At 43.1% G+C, this 19,857-nt stretch overlaps 1 protein-coding gene across 1 annotated transcript in view; it reads right to left on the bottom strand.

Moving 5' to 3' along the window:
- The window catches only part of ST6GALNAC5 (ST6 N-acetylgalactosaminide alpha-2,6-sialyltransferase 5), a 164,517-nt gene extending 160,054 nt beyond the window's left edge, over nt 1-4,463 (bottom strand). The window contains exons 1-2 of the mRNA XM_044238489.1: nt 4,384-4,463; nt 3,328-3,564 (exon numbers count right to left, since the gene is read on the bottom strand). Of these exons, the coding sequence (XP_044094424.1) occupies nt 3,328-3,564; nt 4,384-4,398 (252 nt within the window). The 5' untranslated portion in view covers nt 4,399-4,463. The remainder of the gene's footprint in view (nt 1-3,327; nt 3,565-4,383) is intronic.
- Between the last annotated feature and the right edge of the window lie 15,394 nt (nt 4,464-19,857).

Raw genomic sequence — 19,857 nt, 5'->3', positions numbered from 1 at the left:
TGCGTATGTGTGCGCGCACGCACCCCCGCATGCTTTAGTTTGGTTATACATTATGCTATAGTTCTAAATACAGAAGGTTTCTAAAGGCATGAAAATTGACTTTGCTTGTTGTCTGGCTGATCTGCTTAGAAATCAGTGGCTCCAGAACTGGGGACCAGAACACTAATGGCAGATACAGATATAGTACTGGCAGTGACAGATGCGAACAAGATTGAAACGAGTTGGTGAAACGTTGTTGGGAAGAGGTCTGGGGAAAAGGGTTGGAAATGAAGAGAAAGAATCTCTCTAACAGAAAATGAAATGTCTTCATTATCACAAGAAACTCCAAGTAGCCTTCACTTAGTCACACTGGAATTACAATTTCAGCTCACATCGTTTGTGAACGAGGAAGGAGAGAATATGACCATGGAAAGTGATATTTTAAGCTTCAACACACATTGCTCATCACCGGCTTGACTTGCAGCAGGTCTTTCAACAAAAGCACACAGTGATTTAATCTCAACAGTAATTTAGTCTGCAGCCGTATGAGACAAGACTATCATTGCAGACAGGCTGTAATTTGAGAAATTCAGGTGTTGGGGATTAGGACCACCTGTTGAATTTAATCTTAGAGCTATAATGTTAATACCACCATGTAACTGAACATAAACACTACATATTTATCAGACTTTGGGACCACCAGCCATGGAGATGTGAATATTTTCCTCAATGGTATCTGTAACTCTCCAGATTCTGTAAATCAATGGCAAATAAAGTCTGTTGGAATTCTGACTCAGTATGCAGCAGCATATGGCTTGGTGGTCATCACATTCAGCACATCCTATAATTTTTCTAAGGCCTGATATGAGAGTGAAAAAAAAAAAAAAGCAATCAGGGTATCATCTGGCAACATAATAAGAAAAGAAAATCCTGATTTCTTAACCTCCCCTGTGTTAATATGGAAAAAAAAAAATCCTAGCAATATTCTAACAAATTTCTACCTCTGCTTAAGCAAGACTATTGGAAGATCTTAAATAAACCGAAGTAAATAACAACTTAACACTACATGAACCTTCCTATAACCCTCAAAAATAAAACTTCATCCAATTTCCAGCCAGCAGTCAAGTGACGACATTTTGAGAAGTTTTCATGTGATTCAGTGGGACAACTGGAATAATGCCTAGAGAAAAGGCATAGATTTTAAGATTTGTATTTGTTTAAAAAAAAAAAAAAAGATTTGCATTTGTTCTTTTGCTTGGGGTGGGGTAAAATCTTGAATCCTTGGAGCATGGAATTTGAGGACCCTATTGGTTTTCTATGAAAGAATTCCACTGGTATTCATTGGATTGCAAAGACCTTCCTGGTCACATTTATAATTCTCTGTTAAGAATTTTTAAGAACTTTCGCACATTTATCATCCATATAACACATCACAGTTTATAAAACCCTTTACTATAGATTATCCCAATTTCTCATAAAGAATTTCAACATTCCTTTCAAAAAAGGGCTGTTTTTCATTTTATTGAATAATACTCCAATCCACTGAAAATGGAATCCAATATATTTACATGAATAAACACCATTTTTGAAAACAAACATGAGGGTATCATATTTTGCCTTATGCTATCAATATTCTTAGCTGCTGTCCATCCAGCAGAACACAGGAAGAAAAGTATTAGGAATACCATCCCAAAGGCAGATCAAAGCTTTCAGCAAATTTACCTTTTGACACCCCATTAATCAAAGCTTCACAAGTGCTATACAGCCTTTTCCACTAAACAACACCATGAAAATCCACCAAGTTCAAGATATTCATCCTATACCAGTTACACATAAACACCACATCCATCCAGTCAGAAGCCAATGTCTAAAGTTTTCTAGAACTCCAGCCCTTATAGGTTGCTTAGACATACAAAGAGTGTAATCAATCAACATCTTAAAGAGAAAAAGTGAAGATGTTATTGAAAAACTGAACACCCTCTCTACTTTTGATTTCAAGATTTTATTACTAGCCCTCTCCCCAGTCCCCAAATCACTTCCTAAAGAAATCCCTTCCTCTTTTCTGCTTCCCCAAATTCTCCCCAGGGCAAAGTCTACCTTTTCAGAGAGAATTTCCTTAAACCTTCCTGGACAGTAATGGTTCTCATTTCTGTACCCCAACAGTACTGTTTTATACCTAGCATTTCTTATACATTATACCTATTGGTCTATCTATCCATCCATCCACATTTCATGATATGTTGTTTATTTTTCCACAAGCATTCAAAGATCCCTAGCAGCTGCATAGAATGTTTACCCTCCAAAATCCTCTTTGCAATATGCATTGCACAAATGAGTGGAAATATTTTGACTGTCACTTAAAAAAAAGTTTGACTTTTTCATAACGGTTAAGACCAATCTTTTCACGGAAAAGGACCACCTGCTAAATAATACTTTGGTTCCCAAATATAAAATCGAGTAATATAAAAAGCGGAATAGCTGGGTGGTTTCAAGAAATCCTCCAGCCTTTTTGAGCAGATACAGAGTGGAATTGTGTTTTAATAAAAACATATTAGCAGCTTCAAATAATGGGGAATATATATTTAAACTATATTAAAATGTCTTTTCAGAATCAGGGAACTTGATTAGAATTCTCCCAGAGGCTTCGCGCACTAAAACCAGAGATTTATCACTTGGGGGGGAAGGAAGCTCAATTAAAAAAAAAAAAATTTCATCTTATTAATTATTAGCCAAGCCATGCTGCGGCTTCCCGGAAGGCAGAGAAAAACAGGTCCTCAAGGATGAGTTTTCAAGCCAATGGAAGCTGAGTTTGTGCCTCCAGCCTTCCGCGCCTGCCTGGGACCGCTCCCCAAGGCGGTGGTAATTCTGCCCAGAGCAAGCCGGAGCGCCGAGATCAGAGAGGAACCTCAGAGCAGCCGCCGCGGACCGGCTGCCACTCACCCTCCAGTTCCCCGCGGGCCACGCTCCGGCGTTACGCGCGCGATCCCGGCTCTCCTCCCACCCCCGCGCCGACTGGGCGGCCAAACCCGACGCTTCAGGCACCCGGCACCCACCCGCGGTTGCAGTTCTGGGGACCAGAAGGTTCTACTTCCAGGCCAGTTCCTGTAAGGAAATTGGACTTTGGGTCCACTCGTCTCACCCCTATTCCCGGAAAAACTTTACCTCCGCCTCCAAACAGGAATTCACACCGAGAAGGAACTATCCCACCCCACCCCAGCGGGTCCGCTCCCCTTGCATCCTCCGAATGGCACCTACTCACGGCGCCTCCCAGCCCCGGGAAAGGGGGCAGGCTCAGGTGTGCGGGATCCCCAGGCTGGGTGGCGTGCGCGCCGGCGAGCGAGCTGTCACCTTGTGGTCCCTCACGCCGAGGTATCCGTCCAGCGGCTGCGGTCCCGCGGGGGCCCGGGGTCTCGAGGGGGGGCTGCTCTCCGCCGACGGCCGCGCGCTGCCGGTCGCCGCCGCCTGCTGCGGCTGCGGCTGCTGCTGCTGCGGGGGCCGCTCCTTCTGGCCGCCGAGGCTGCTGTACACGAGCAACAAGCTGGTGCACATGGTGGTGAGCGCTAAACACACAGCCAGACCATGGCGCTGCGGGCGGGCGGGAGAGAGCAGAGGAGAGCCGCTGAGAGCCAGCCCCGGAGGAGCGCGCCGGCGGGGACACGCGCGAGACGGTCAGACGCGCGGGGGAGGTCCGAGGCTGGAGGGAGGTGGCCCGGATCCCAGTCCCCCGCGCGCGGCCGGGGCAGGGGAGGCACCGTCCCCGCGCGTACGGCAGGGGATGCTCCCGAGCGTTGCTGCTCTCGGCCGACGCCACCTCCCAGATCTCTCGGCAGAGGGCAGGTGGTGCGCGGCGCCCGGCTAGGGGAGGGAAAGCGCGCCGGCTGCGGTGGCAGAGGTGGGCTCGGACTTCTCGGAGGGACCTCCCTCCCCCAGCTCGGCGGCTGGAACCTCTAGCCCTTGCACCCGGTCCTTTCTGGACCCGCGCGGCTCTACCTCCGCGATTCTTGCAAGTTTGAAATCCGACAAGAAAACCAACAAAGTCTGCAAAGGTCCCCCCCCCTCCCCGCCCCTCTTAGTTTTTGCCAGGCTGTTGCTTTGGGGCAACCCCCTGCCCCCGAGCCACGCGCCCACCTCTCCACCGCTTCTCCAGTTCTCCGTGGGTCCCCAGACTCTCGCCTGAGATCCAGAAGCCGAGGCAACCCGAGTTCCCACCTCGGCTCTGGGATTCCGAGCCAGGCAGAACCGGAGAACCGGAAGGGGACACGGAGCAGGTGGAAAGTTGTCCTTTTGTAACTAGCGACCTCGCGGCGCAGGGTTAGGCGCCCCTGGAGCTCTCCCGTGCGCCCTGAGGACGCCGCGTCCGGGGGTCCCCGCCTCTGTTCAGAGGAGTTGCCACAAATGACTCACCATCAGGGTCTTCATTTTGGACACCTCTTTTGTGAGGAATCCTCAGGCACACGCGTCCGGAGCCACTTTTTCTTGGAGGGTTTCCATGGTGGGTGATGGGGGGGCGGGCGGCTCTGATTTTCGCCGGCCGGCGGCGGCGGCTGAGTGGGTAGGAGAGCCGCGGGACCCAGGAAGCGCGGCTGTTGCAGAGATTAGAGACAGAATTAAAACTGAACCGGACCCTCGTAGTCTCTCAGTGATCTACACAACTGCCGCCTGCCGCCGCCTGCTGGGTCCTAAAGACCTCTGCATCGCCCCTTCCCGCCCCCAAGTAATAATCTTTTCAGCCTAGTGGAATTTCTGGGGCGAGAGAGTTAACCGTGCTAGTGTACCCACCTATTGGTCCGAGGGCTTATTTATCTTTTATGAAGTCATCAAGTAAAAAGGAAGGAGAACCCACTTGGATTCAGAACATGATAGCTCTTTGAAAATTTTCAAACTAAATTCTTTTTGTAATTTTGATAAAAACAAGTCAACTGTCCAAATGTCACTTGCTCTATTTATATTTTTTGCATTTATGCTCCTAGCATGGTGAAATCTGACAGGAAATAATTTTTCCAAAAAATTATTTATTATTTCGGCTGTCCGATTGTAGGCTTTCTAACATCCCCCTGTATTTTACTTTTTAAAGCCAGCTACTATCATGCAACCTTTATATCTAAATTTTCATCTAAATTATTTAATTCATTTCCTTATTTTAAATATTATAATTTATATTTCTCACAGAACTTTGACGTTTCTAACCATCATTTAAATGATTTTAAGTGTTAGAAACATTCAGCACATCATAGCCACATGATTAACTGGACCTGTAGATTCTTCCTAATTGTGAGGAAAGATTTCTGGCTGCTGGAGATAAAACTGCTTACCGTTTATTTTTTAAGACTCCTAAGGACTTTGGTGTTCTCCTTGTATTGGTCTACTGCACTGACAGTACATAATTTCACACTTAGAATGTAGATTAAAATTTTTAAAAATTATTGTCTTATGTTGGGAAGTTCACATCAATAGCTTGTTTTAAGGACATTCTTCCTCCCCCTCCCTGGGCTGAATTACAAATGGCATTTGTTAAATGTCTAATTTAGTCAAAAAATCATATTTCTTGTGAAATTGCTCAGCGAGAATAGTTGTCTTACTGTTTTACTTAACACCTCACCTGTAGCAGCGTAATGTTAAAGATTATATTAAGATGGAAATGATCAGCAGGCCAACTGAACCATAGGCACAATAAGAGCTTTCTCAAGGCCAAAAAAGGCATTACAATCATTTTTTAATCTTCAGTAATCCATTGCTCCACTGATGATACAACAGGAACTATTTTTAACTTATGAGGCATCCTTCCATACTTAGTATTAAGAAAGTTAAAATTATTGGTACCACAGTGACTATCCATGCGATGTGTTTGGGGAAAGGCAAGACACACATAGGATTTTGCCTTTTAAGGAAAAACAAAAAATTCAAAACACGATCCAATATTGCCAGCCTTGAAGCTATTTATTCAATTTGTGCTCTAGGCATGAATAGTACCAGTTGTTAGGGCAGGAAAAGCAGCAGCCAGAAGAGAATCTTATCGGGTCTTGGCAATTCTTTATTGTATGGTTGCACTTGACACTCAAATTAGGGAAACAAAGGACCAACTTGATGAATCATTGCAAACAGATTATCTGTGTTTCTCCAGGGCTCCTTATGAGATGCTCCTAGTCAGAGCTCCTACATTTTTCAGGATCGTTCCCCTCCCATCTACCAAGTTGCCCAGTGACCGATGAAACACTTCTAATATATTTTGCTATGTCAAGCAGAGCCATCATATTTATGATTTAAGCTCATGGCAGTATGTTGGACATCTGTTACATGCTATGTCTGACCACATTCATTAGGCTTATGCTATTGGGTTTTTTTTTTTTTTCTTCCTCTTGGGATAGCAGTTAGCTAGTTGCTAAATCTACTTATGAGATGGCTGGAGTAAATTTAAAAATGTAATTCTGAACTTGATTTAAATAATTTCAAGGTCTCTGGCTCTCAAATTCTTGATTAGATTGATGTGATGGTTTTAGGCAATCTGGCCTGAGAGCCAAATGGACAAGGTGGGGTGGGCGAAGGGCATATGAATCAAGTAAGAGAAGTTAAAATCCTTGTGCTGTTCAATTTAGTGATCATTTAATTATCACCTGCTATCTGGTGGTTCTTTAGGGAATGCAGAGATGAACAAGACACAAATCCTCTCCTCTGGGAGCTCACAACCTAGTGTGCACGTGTGTGTGCACACACACACTTGTGCATGGAAAGTATGTGACACAAGTCTGCAAGTAGGCAATAAAAGACGGTACTAGAGCTACAACATATAGTTATCAAGTGCCTACCATGTTGATCACCTACTCTTGTGATCACCTACTATGTGCCAGATGTTGGGATACCTGGGTGAACAGACCTACCTGTGCCAGATGGTGGGGATACCTGGATGAACAGATTCTGGGCTGCCCCGAAGGAACCCAGTCTATTCCCAGATAAATGCTAAGAACCTTTATGTTATAAAGAACTAAGAAACAATTAAAATACTTGATTTGCTTTTCAACATCTGAATGCTTACTTATTTAAGATCCAAGGGGTTTGATATTTTAAAGTTACCCAGCTGTGTTTGTGTAACTTCATGCATACTTTTCAAGTTAATAATTTGAATATCCAAAAAGAGAAGAAAATAGGCAGCCCTTGCAGACACTTGCTTGACCTGGAGACAAGAAGACAAGCCAATAAAGCTATTTTAGTTCATCTAACTTGTCCAGTTCAATACAAAGTGAGTTAGGGAATCACAATTTCCTTCTCAAAATCCAGGTAGCTGAGATAGATTTCTCACCACTTAAAATATTGCCACAAATCTGCCTCCGGTGCCATCACATCCAATCAAATAGATTCCTAGTTTCTGAAAAAAGAAAAGAAAGGAAAGGAATAGAAATGGAATGTTCCACAATGCAGGTTATGTAATACACTGAAGGCGAGAATTTATGAAACAAGACATGTCATGGGGTGAGGAGGAGGAGTAGAATCTGAAGCTCAGAGGGAACGGCAGCCTGTGCACTTGGCCACGAAAGCACCACGAAGCTACCGGAGGAGGCAGAAGGACAAACTACCAGAAGCGCCACAAACCCTGCCCGTGAATCCTAAGTGACCTCTCAGTTCATAAACAACTATTTCAAACATTTCAAAGATGGATGAATAGCAGAAAGCAAAATAATGTAAATTGAATTTGAGATACAACTCTCCACTTCATGATCTTAGAGAGAGAAACGTTCTGCTAAATTCTGCAAAAGCAAAGAGCTTAAGGATGGCAGAAAGTCCTAGAACAAATTTGGTATTTGTCCATTTGAGTTCCACAGTTTACTTAGTTCTGTTCACTTCACAGGCTGTGCCTTGTGGGCTAGTTGATTGGAGAACAAGTCCTCAGAGTCAAGTACCCAGGACCCAGATTCTGACTGTGCCATTTAGCAGCTCTGTGACTTTGGGTTAAGTTACTTAATTTCTTCCTCTGTAAAATGGCAATCAGAAGAGTACCTACCTCAAAGCATTGTTAAATGAAATACTACAAACATCAAGAGGAGTACTCATAGACTGTTAAATATTGTTAATAATACTTTATGATTATGATTATTAAACTGGGTTTGAAGGCAAAAGACCAGGGTTTGACCTATGTAACCAAGAGCTGCATGACCTTGAACAAGGGACTTCAAAAAGAGTAAGCAGACTTAGAACTTATCTGCAAAATGGAGATAACAGAGCCTATCCCACAAATTGTTAGAAGGTTGTTAAGACACTGTATATGTAGCTGCTTTGTAAACTGGGACACGCTACATCAATTAAGATAATAGTTATTCATTCATCTACCACTAATCAACTGAGAATCTACTGTGTGTCAGGCACCATTCTCGTCCCTGGGGTTGTGACCAAAAGATGCAAGGACTCTCTCTGCCCCATCAGGCTTATATTCAAGCTAGGGCAATAAACCAATAAAATAGAATGTCAGGCACTAGGGGGGAAAATCAGAGAAAAGCAGTTAGAGACTGGGGTGGGAGTGTATGTGCTGTTTTAGTTAGGATGCTCGTATTTGAGCAGAGATTTGAGTAAAGTCAGGGAAGGACCCATGAGACTATCTGGAGGAAGAATAGGCCAGGCAGAGGGAACAGCACGTACAAAGGCCATGAGGTAGGAGCTTGACTGGTATATTGAAGAGACAGCAAGGAGGTTGGTGTGGCTGGAGAAGGGAGCAAGAGAGAGAGAGAGGAGTAGGAGAGGACAAAGAGGTAGTCCAGGGCAGATTGTCTTGGGCTTCATAGGCTGTGAAAAGGACAGGGTGAAGGAAACCTGCTGGAGGGTTTAAAGCAGAGGAAGGCCATGGATCCTTAATGTTTTGGAAAGGTCACCTGGCTGGTGTGCCGAGACTAGTTCTGGGGGAGCAAGACTGGAAGCTCTATGATCCCTTCGGAAGCTCTCGTATTCTAGATGGAAAGGCGTCATCGTGCTCTTAGGAATGACTGATTTTAGGATTTGCCGATTAGTGGGTATGAAATATGAGAAAAGGAAAGGAAGCAGGCCAGGACAAGGCAGCGGGAGAATGGAGCTGCTCTTTCCAAGATAGGAAGCACTGAGGAAAGGGCAGTTTGGGGTGGCTGAGGATGGAGAATTTGGATTTAAATGTCCTTATATGCATGGGAGTTCAGCCATGATGCTGGGTTCAGAGGCATGAACTCAGCATCACAGCTCATGAAAGAGTGAGGTCACCTAGGACTGAGCTAGGACACAGAAGAATAAAGGTCAGAGGCCTGAGCCCTGAGAGCTCCAAATTTCAGACGCCAGGAATAGAGGCATCATTACAATAATAATACTGAAGAACAATAAATGACTATCTGAACTTGATTTGATTTAGGTGGCTGATTATTTTCAGTTTGAATGGATATTCCATTCCAAGACAGTCATCTATGTACTCAGAGCAGTTTTCAAATTTTGTGATCATATCAAGCATGTTCATTTACATGTTTATTGTTTCTCCTTTCTTTGACATCATAAATTTTATAGAACTGGAACTATGTCCCATTACTGTGTATATACTATGAGCCTGGCACATAACTGAGGGTAATAATATGAATCACTAGCATTTATTTAACCCTTACCATGTGCAAGTACTAAGTCTAAGAATTTTGCATATATTCACACCTTCAGTCCCCACAGCAACCCCATGAGGTAGGTACTATTACCATCCCCATTTCACAGATGAGTGAACCGAGACATTGAGAGTCATTTGTGCCAAATCACCCAGATCCTGAGTGGTAGCATTGTGCTAAACAAACATTTGTTAAAACAAATATTTGTTAAAGCATGAAGGAAGAGAAGCTTTGTAAGACTTCCATAACCAAGTTCCTCTACTGTACCCTAAATTTGTATGATTTGTAAGAATAGAGTTTATACCCAATCTGTAGGTAACTTAACCAAAGGCAGTTCCTTGTTTTGTGATCTATTTTTTGGGTACTTTTATTTTTCCCAAGATGTATTTTACATACATTATAATACTCTAAATCTGAGTGTACAGTTTGATGAGTTTTGACAAAATTTTGCACCTGTTAACCACCATCACCATTAGATATAGATCATTTCCATCATTTCAGAGAAACCCTCGTGCCTCCTTTCAGTTGTACTAACCCCACCCCATTAGCAAACAGGCAAGCCTTGTTCTGACTTTTATCACTATGGATGAACTTCGCCTATTCTAAAACTTAATATAAAGGAAAACAAACTGCATATACCTTTTATTTATTTATTTATTTATTTATTTTTCTAAAGATTTTATTTATTTACTTGACAGAGATCACAAGTAGGCAGAGAGTCAGGCAGAGAGAGAGGAGGAAGCAGGATCCCTGCTGAGCAGAGAGCCGGATGTGGGGCTCAATCCCAGGACTCTGGGATCATGACCTGAGCCGAAGGCAGAGGCTTTAACCCAATGAGCCACCCAGGTGCCCCCAGCATATGCCTTTTAGTGTGACCTCTGGCACTTAGCATAATATTTTTAGGGTTATCCATGTTGTTGAGTGCCTTTTTAGTCCAACCCGTCTTATTACTGATAGCGATCTTATGGTGTGAAAACAGCACAGTTGTTTTTATTTATTCTTCTATTAATGAACATTTGGTTTGTTTCCAATTTGGGGCTATTGGGAAGGAATATACTAAGAACGTTCTTGTCTTCTTATAGATACACAGTTTCATTTTTCCTGCGTGAATACCTGGGTACATGATGGTTGGGTCATGTGACAGGAGAACGATTAACATGAGGAGAAATTGTCGAACTGTTTCCACAGCGGTTGTTCCACTTTGTATTCTCACCAGCAGTGAATGAGAGCTCTGTTTGTTCGACATCAACATCCATTTGTCAGCACCTGGTGTGATCTGTCCCTTTGCTTTCAGAGAGTTTGGGAGATAAAGAAATCCTTGCGTAGCACCCGGGATACTTCCTTACTCTGTGTCCGCTATTCCCTTTTAATCTCATCTCCCAACTTTCTACACAAGAACACTTCAAACTAACCAAAAAACCCTGTTCCTTGAATTTACAATATTTATGGTCAGTGAGCTGAGCCTTTGAACAAGCTGCTCTATATTGGGTTTCCTTTTCACATCTCTGCCTGTGCCCTGTCCGCCAACGTCCCCCACTATCTGAGCCTGCAGTGGGACTGTGAGGTTCCTCCTTTAGCTCAGTTAAAAGCACAAGCTTGGAACCACACAGGCCAGATTTGGTCCAGCCTCTGACTCTTAACTTACCTGTGACCAAAAGCAAGCCATAGTCATGTTTCTCAGTCTCATCATTTGTAGTAGGCCAAAAGTAGAACCTTTCTAGCACAGAGAGTGGTTGTGTAGACAAAAATATACTAACATGCGTAGTGTGCATCACCTTTCTGATTATATAGTTGGATGAAGCAAAAAATGTGTTTTTCATAGAGGACTGCCTGTTTGGTATAAACAGAGGGACCTCCATTCTCGAATGTTTATTGACATTATAATAAAAATAATAATTAAGATGTATTGTGTACCTGCCATCAAGCATTATTAATTATAGGCATTGGCTTATCTAATCTGTAATGATGTCATCTCCATTTTACCAGCAAAGAAACTGAGATATAGAGATGTGAGATCACTTGCCCAAGGTCACATGGCCAGAAAATGATGGGTCATCTGCCACTTTGTTGCAAACTGGGGATGCTGTATACTAGGAACCCACAAGGTGTTTATGGAAGCAGGGAGTTTTCAGAACCACGGTGGTTCTGTACAGTTGTAGAGGTTATGCAGTGCAAAAGGATGCACATTTCAGTGGGCATCACACATCGTGGACACTGCAGATTTGTGTATTATTTTGTCAATTTCCTTGAAAATGACCATCGAGCATCTTGCTCTACAGACACCGGAGTATTACAACAGTTTTCCATTGGATAGAACAAGAGTGTGGTAAGTAACAGAAGCCTTTTAAAATTTACACAATAGTGCTATTTGGGCTGAGAGGGGTCTGGTCAGAATTACTTTCCAGTGCCTGTCTCTGCAGATGGTGAGAAGGGTGGATTTGTTGGGGAGAAAGACTAGAGCCAGAGAGGGCAGCCCAGGATAATGTGGAAATCCAGGTGAGAGATAAAAGCTTCAGCCAGAGCAGGGTGGGTCAGATGGATTCAAGAAATTCTTAGGCAGGTATTATGTTATAATGGCTAAAGTGGATCAAATCCTAACTATGCAGAAGAGGATTTATAAATACAAAGCCGTGCTTTTTCCATGCAAAATAATGTGTAGGATTCTGGCCACATTTCAAAATGTACTAGTATAATAATACAAGATGGCTTACATCTTGTCTTAGTTTGGGTTCTCTTAGAAGCGTACCCACGGATCAGGACTCATGTGTAAGTGTTTCTTTGGCAGGTGAAGAAAACCCCATGAGGTGGGGAGGGGAGGGGGAAGTAGGGAAGTGGCACAGGAAGGGAAGGCAGCCAATACATGGCCCATCATCAAACAAGTAAATACTGTAGACCACTGGGGCTCAGGCCAGCTGGGGAAATTCTGGCAATTAGTAAAGAACTCGGGCCTTGGTTTTTCCACCTGAAGGCCAAGGCAGTGGTGCTGTTCGTTTGGTTAAGGGCCTCACTGGTCACAGAGTGGGGTGTATGGTTGCGTTGGTCCAGGCTGCCTTCCGCACAGGTGGCAAGGGATGCAGGCTCTGGAGGTAGGTACCACCCCTCAGGCAGAGACGTGCAGGTGCTGGAGCTTTAAGTCCCCAGTTTGCACCTAAGTGGCAAAGGCAGGGGATATGGGCAGGCCAGCCACAAGCATCTGCCTCACACAGAAATTGCTCTTCAGAGTTTTCAAAGGATTAAAATTCCTATGCCATTTGAACCTCCCAATAACCTTGTGAGGTAGACAAATGCGCAGTTTCCAGCTAAGGCTGGGAAACTCTTATTCGTGGTCAATTCCTCCTGCTTCCCAGAGGCTATTTCACATAGAAACATCTCTTTTCAGGGTCCCTCCTTTTCTCTTTACCTCTGATCTGTTTAGATGTCTGTCTCCTGATGGAGATGGTGAGCAGTTGAATTAAGAAATTTGTACGGTTCACCTTCATTTTTCTCAGATACTGAGGAACAGTATCTAAGCTTATGCTTGGTAAAAGTGATTGGGTAGATGGATGAATGATTATTCTCATCACCATTTGAATTCTGTTAAATTGGGACAGAGAGAGCGAAGGCAACTTACACAAAGTCACTCAGCCACTTGGTAGAGGCAGGACTTGAACTCAGCTCTTCCACTCGGCTCTGGAAAAATCTTACTGCCACCTCACGGCTCAGTGAGGGTGGACATGGTGAAACTTTGTTGGGGATTCATAAACCCCGCTGACCCATGAAGTTTGGAGTATTCAGTTTAGGCCAATATTCATGAAGAAAGACCGAAAACTTCAGTAAGAGGGAGATTTTCATGTTAGGAGGTGATTTTTGTTTTATTATTTATAATATCTCAAAGTAAAATGGGGAAAGATAAATAGAGGCTAACACTGTGACCCCATAAAAGGAAATACATCTTTTTCTCCACATATAAAGGATAAAGGGCTATCCCTGCAGGTCCTGAGGTTGCAATCCAAGAGTCCAGGGGGGATGTGTGCTGCAAAGTTCCCCGTGCTCCCAGCTAATCAGGGAGGTCAAGGGTGACACTGGGCCTACTTGGAAGGCAGGATTTTTTATTCCTTTAATGCAGCACACAACCTAAAGGGTAGCAGCTGCAAGAGGGGAAACCAGTTAAGAAGTTTTCAAAATGAATTTATAAGTGCATTCTTGAGGGTCCTTGCAATACTTCTGCTAATGCTAAAGGCATGATTGATCTAGATGCATCTTTCTGCTTCTCTTCCCACGCTAATTTATATCATTCTGTGTCTTCTCCCCTTTGTTTGGAAACGATGCATATGCCATTTAAAACAGCTGATTTTATGTAAGCAGCTTTGGAATGTTAAAGTTTTAAAAAGTCAATATCATAAAAAAAAAAGTCAACTTGAACTTGAACCTCCTTATCTTTGCTGAAAGCTAAATTTGTGATTTTCAGATTATCTGGGGACTTCGCCTACACTTCACCCTGTGTAAAATTAAGGGTAGCGGCTCTGCTATCACCTAGATTCATGTTTGAATCACAGCTCTGCCCTTTATGGACTAGGGCTTTGAGCAAGACACAGAATCTCTGTAAGCCCCATTTGTCTCATCCACACAAGGGGACAGTAATACTGCCTTACTCAGAGGGGCCATTTCAAGGATTTATTATTTTTTTTTAAGATTTTATTTATTTGTCAGAGAAAGAGAGAGACAGAGAGTGAGCACAAGCAGGGGGAGCAGCAGGCAAAGGGAGAGAGAGAAGCAGACTCCCTGCTAAGCAGGGACCCTGATGTGGGGCTCCATCCCAGGACGGCAGGTTCATGAGCTGAGCTGAAGGCCGATGTTTAACCAACTGAGCCACCCAGGCGTCCCAGTTTTGAGGATTTAAATGAGATAATGATGACAGAACCTAACACCCAGCATTTTCTGTCTACTTAATCCTCCTAACGACCTTCGGTTACATACTCTTGTTATGTCCTTTTACTGAGACACGGAATAGACACAACATCTTGCCTACGATCCAGTTCCCCAGGGGCAGTGTCAGTATTTGGACCCTCACGTACAATGAAATTTTTAAAAACCCAGAGCTCTGTTGTTCATCATTGTTGTTAAAATAATCTCTTACCTGGAGACTCACTGTATGAATTAAAACCGGAGCTGTCCCGGTTGACATGAAGGTGAGGAACCCGGATCTCTCCCTCCCTGAGGCGGCCATGGAGGCACCTCCTCAGAAAACAAGCCACTGGCTTTCCTAACGCTGGTAGAGAAAAACAAACATGAATAAAAAATGAAGACAAGCTGACGGATACCTACACATGTTCTGTTAGTCTTGCCTTATATGGCCCCATTGGATACTTCAGAAGTAACTACCACTCCTGTTGTTTCTCAAATAATAAACCACCGCTCCTCCTACGGTGACAGACGAGAGCTGGGACAAAAGGCCTTTTGGGCTGCTTTTATGAAATCCTAACGAGGGTATGTCAGTGGCACAACCAGATAATTTTGCATTGAAATTTGCGCTTAAATGACGACCTAAATGTTTAAAAATATTTTATTTATTTACTTATTTATTTGACAGAGAGAGCGAGAGAGAGAAAATGAGCGAGCGAGTGCACAAGCAGAGGGAGCCGCAGGCAGAGGGAGAGGAAGAAGCAGGCTTCCTGCTGAGTAGAGAACCTGATGCGAGGTTCAATCCCAGGACCCTGGGTTGGTGATCTGAGATGAAGGCAGATGCTTAACAGACTGAGCCACTCAGAGGCCCCAACCACCTTGCTTGTTGGGCTGAAGGTTCTCAAGTAGAAAGCCCGTTATCCATGATTCTTCCTCCTCTTCTTTCTTCTTAGTCATTTCACTTGGCTCCTGCAGGAGCCCCCTGTCCATCCATTCCCTGGGTACAGGCATGACCATTCTTTGTTGCTCCGTATCAATCCAGACACTGGTGTCTGTTCCCACATTCCCACGTATGTTCTGGAATGTTTCTATCCTGTTTGTCTGTAGAGACAGGTGTTGTTTGAGTCTCTATTTTCAGAACCTCCCTTCCATCCCCTATCAACGAGGGCTAATTCTTCATGTGAATTTATTTCCCTTTTCAAGTCTGATAGAAGGCTGAGATTTCCTTCCCACACAATGTCTCCGAAGGGACTGGGCTACCACAGGGCCTAACTTGCAAGATCATTACGAGGCTTAACCTTTGTAACGTATTTGACAACTGGCACAGGCCCCGGCACACAGGAGGCATCGGGGACATGTGATTTCTCTTCCTCTTTTAAAAACACGGTAGCTGGAATTATATACCGTGAGATCATTTACAATTTATGCATTGTTATACATCACTGCTTAAATATATGGAGATCACTTCTTTCTGTTGTAAGTTATCATCAAATAGAATTTATGAACCCTCAGATTCATGGGGTTGGGACAAATGGTATAAAATTGAGGCAATAAAGCTCCATTCTGCACTTTTTCTCAGAACTACTTTCACACACATTTTTGTACCTAATAATAATATTTCATAGTGGCAAAACTTTTTTTTTTTCCAACTTGGACATTTGCTACTGTGGTTGGCATTGTTTCATGCTTGCATTAACTGGTCATATGTACCAGTGAGCTGAGTCTTAATATTCCATATATAAAATTTGGTGCCTGGATTTATATATGCCATAAGTGGAAAGGCTAATTGAAAAGTGGTAAGATTGGAATCTAAGTGACTGGATATGCAGCGGCTTCTAGGACTAATTAATTAATTAATTGCTTCACTTATCAAGCATTTATTGAGAATCTACACTGTAACACGCAGCATGCTAGATACTGATAATACGGAGATGGAAATTTTTCAGGAAGCTCATAGGCTGCCAGTAGAAACACTTCAATAAAGGACTGCAGTGTGGTGGATGGAAGGCGCCGTAATAGCAGCATGTCTGTGGAATTGCAGTAGCAAAGGAGGAGGAACAACCAACTGACCAAGTTTTAAAATGTGGGTTTTAATATTTAGGTATAATGAGGTCAACCAATCAGGAAATGATGGCCACTGCAAGAGCTTTGTGATACTCTGAGATCCCAAAGAAGAGGGTATGCCATATCACAGAAGGCCTCAAGGAAAGAACTAGAGCTGTTCAGAAGGTGGGGAGAGGTAGGGATGTGGGTGGTAGCCTTCTTTGGCAAGGGTTGAGCAAGGCAGGGCACACAAGTTTAGGATTGGCTAGTTGAGCAAATTCAATGGACTCTGGGGCAGAAAGGCTCTCCCTTGTTATCTGGTCCCTGATGCTGGGGTGATTCAGGCAGATAGATGGTTGCTGATAAAGAAGGCCGTGGGGGTATGGACTCTGGATTGCCTTTTACTTGCAAAACGCATGTTCCCAGGCTAGTTGTTCACTCTCTAGGAATTAGCTAATCCTTATAGGGGAAGTCTTCCAGGGTAAGCAAGTCCTCAGATGTCAAAGCATCAGAACATAAAGAAAAAACTTGGATGATGCAACTATGTGGGGCCGGGGCAGCTAGGAAAACAGGCCTAAACCTAGAGGAGAAGAACTTTCTGGGCAGAAGGTTCTGCTTATGCAAATTCCCAGGGACATGGTTAGGATGTTTTTTAGTTCAGAATGTTTGGAGTCTGAGTGAGGACACAGTATGAGCAATGGGGTTGAGGGGATGATGTAGGCGGGAGCCAGTTCATGAAGTCTGCCTGGATATTGAATTTGGACTTTTTTTTTTTTTCAAAGTAGTGAGGAATAACTGACAGGTTTTATGTAGGAAGGGAGCAGTAATTTCTGTTTACTTATGTTTGGTAAAAATCTATGCTACTAAATTTCTGCTACTTAAAAATTAATGAGGTTTCACATCTCATCTTTGCAAGATAAACAACGTGGTATGTTTAGTACTTTCAGTGGTGACGTAAAGAATGCTTCCTCTTTCTTTCCTATGGATTCTAACTCCTTGGTCTTCTCTTTCCAGCACCTTCCAAGCAGGCAGATAGTACAGCAGAGAGTGTGGAATGATAAGGCAGTATTTGAGGGACCAGTGTCTTGGTTAGTTCATTGGTTGACTCACCTTACTTCTCCAAAGAGAGGCCTAGTGGTTAAGATCAACCAGACAGTGGATGTAAGGGCGCCTGGGTGGCTCAGTTGATTAAGCAAGTGCCTTTGGCTCAGGTCATGATCCTGGAGTCCCAGGATCAAGTCCCACATCAGGCTCCCTACTCAGTGGGAACTCTGCTTCTCCCTCTGAACATTCCCCTCTCATGCTGTCTTGTTCTCTCTCTCATTCTCTCTCTCTCCCAAATAAATAAATAAAATCTTAAAAAAGAAAAAAAAAAAAAGATCATCCAGACAGTGGGTGGATGTGAATCCTGTCTCTCTATTATGCGACCTTGAGCAAATTAACTTATGCTCTGGTTTTCTTATATGTAAAATGGGAAAAAATAAGAATAGTTATGTCATAGGATTGAAAAGCTTTGGTTTTCTCGGCCATTATGATTCTGCCAGCAAACCAGTGTCTTATGTAGGTTTATGATGGTCCATGCAACATTGAATGAATGGGTGCACACCACAACAGAATAAACGGCAGTGGGATGACACTTGTGGAGATTACTGTTACTGTCATATTCCTCAATCCTCAGAAGCAGCAACTCTCGTATGGTGAAGGAGTGGAATATTGAAGACTACTGTTCTTAGCTGAAGCCAAATCCCAAAAATTTAGTGTGCTATCCTATAGGTTGCATTAAGTCAGAGATCAATATATGTGACCAAGATACAGACATTTCACAACCATCAGCTAGCTAGTGTGGAGTCAGTCCTTGTATGGTTACATCTCGTGCCTCCTAGCCACATTTATGCTTCCTGCCCTTTGATTCTGGGTTCTATTTCTAACCAGGAGATACAATTGTTCCCATGAAATGGAAACTGCCAGTACTGCCTTGCCTTTTCAGGTTTTTCATGCCTTGAGGCAACTACCCCAAATTGTATTGTATTTCAGTTGGGCTGGTTGACCCAGGATAGCCAGGCAAAGGGGGTTTCCTACATAGAGTAGGGAGGAATAGGGACAGAAACAATAGATACCCCATGGAATCTTTTTTTTTTTTAATGAGTTTATTTATTTGAGAGAGAAAGAGATAGCAAAAGAGAGAGAGAGAGCATGAGTGGAGAGAGAGAGAGAAACAGGCCCTCCACCAAGCAGGGAGCCTGGTCAGGGCTTGATCCCAGGGCCCTGGGATCATGACCTAAGCTGACGGCAGATGCTTAACCAACTGAACCATCCATGCACCCTTGTCCCATGGAATCTTAATGGAAGACTGTCACAACCCCATATAAGCAGGTCTGCTAAGGGCTCAAATCTCTCAAGAAGAAAGTCTGTGTCAATGAACTTGGAAAAGAACCCCAATATACAAGTTGGTGGTTCAAGGAAAAGGAAGGCAGAATATGTACCTTTGAGATGTATTTCCTTCCTTGCTACTCTATAAAGATGACGGATAGATGTATGAATGTATGTATGTATGTATGCATGGATACATAGATAGACAAATGAACACATGCATACATATATACATACATATATGCTTATATGCACACATATATACACATATATGTATGTGTGTACATAGTAAAATCTCACTTTTACATAAAAGTTGGAGCCTAAAACTTATAACAAATGTTTATTTGAGGTTGGTGAAAAGCAGTATCTAGAGTTGGTCTTTCAGTCACCATGTAAAAGGAAAGGAAAATGCTCAGTTATTTGTTGTGCAGGAAATAGTGCAACTATGACAAACAGAATATGTCCTATACACCAAGATAAGAAAGTCCCAAATGATTATAAGGCAGTTACTCTCTAACCTAAACTTTTTACTAGCCCCTCTCAAGAAGACAAGAATTTTAGCCCAGCCCAAGTTTGGAATAAGAGCTGAGTGGAGGACAGGAGTCAATACAATCACATTATGTTGCATTGTCTTTTTTGCAGGGGGGAAGGTATGAATATATTTTTGGTTTGATATGGTTTCATTATTTTACCTGATAAACGTATTGCTTGAATTAAGTCTTCAAGAATATAGAGGTAAATTCTGTTAGTTTTGTTGCTGCCCATAATCCATTTTCCTCAGGGTTTTTTGTTTGTTTTGTTTTGTTTTTATGGGGAAATTAGCTCTCTTTCATTCATGTCATTAAATGGCACTCTTAGTCAAGGGCCCTACCCTTCTTTGCCAGTAACTGAGTTCATGACCAGGTACACAAGTCCTTAGCCAATAGGAGTTTCCCTCCCAGGACATGAGAGCTTGAGCAGAGTGATGCAAAGATGGAAACAAAATTTGATT

This window comes from Neovison vison, chromosome 2 (genome assembly GCF_020171115.1).
Source record: "Neovison vison isolate M4711 chromosome 2, ASM_NN_V1, whole genome shotgun sequence".
Taxonomy (NCBI): Eukaryota; Metazoa; Chordata; class Mammalia; order Carnivora; family Mustelidae; genus Neogale; species Neogale vison.
Note: the sequence above shows the minus strand (reverse complement) of the source record. Positions and strands in the feature narration are given on the sequence as shown.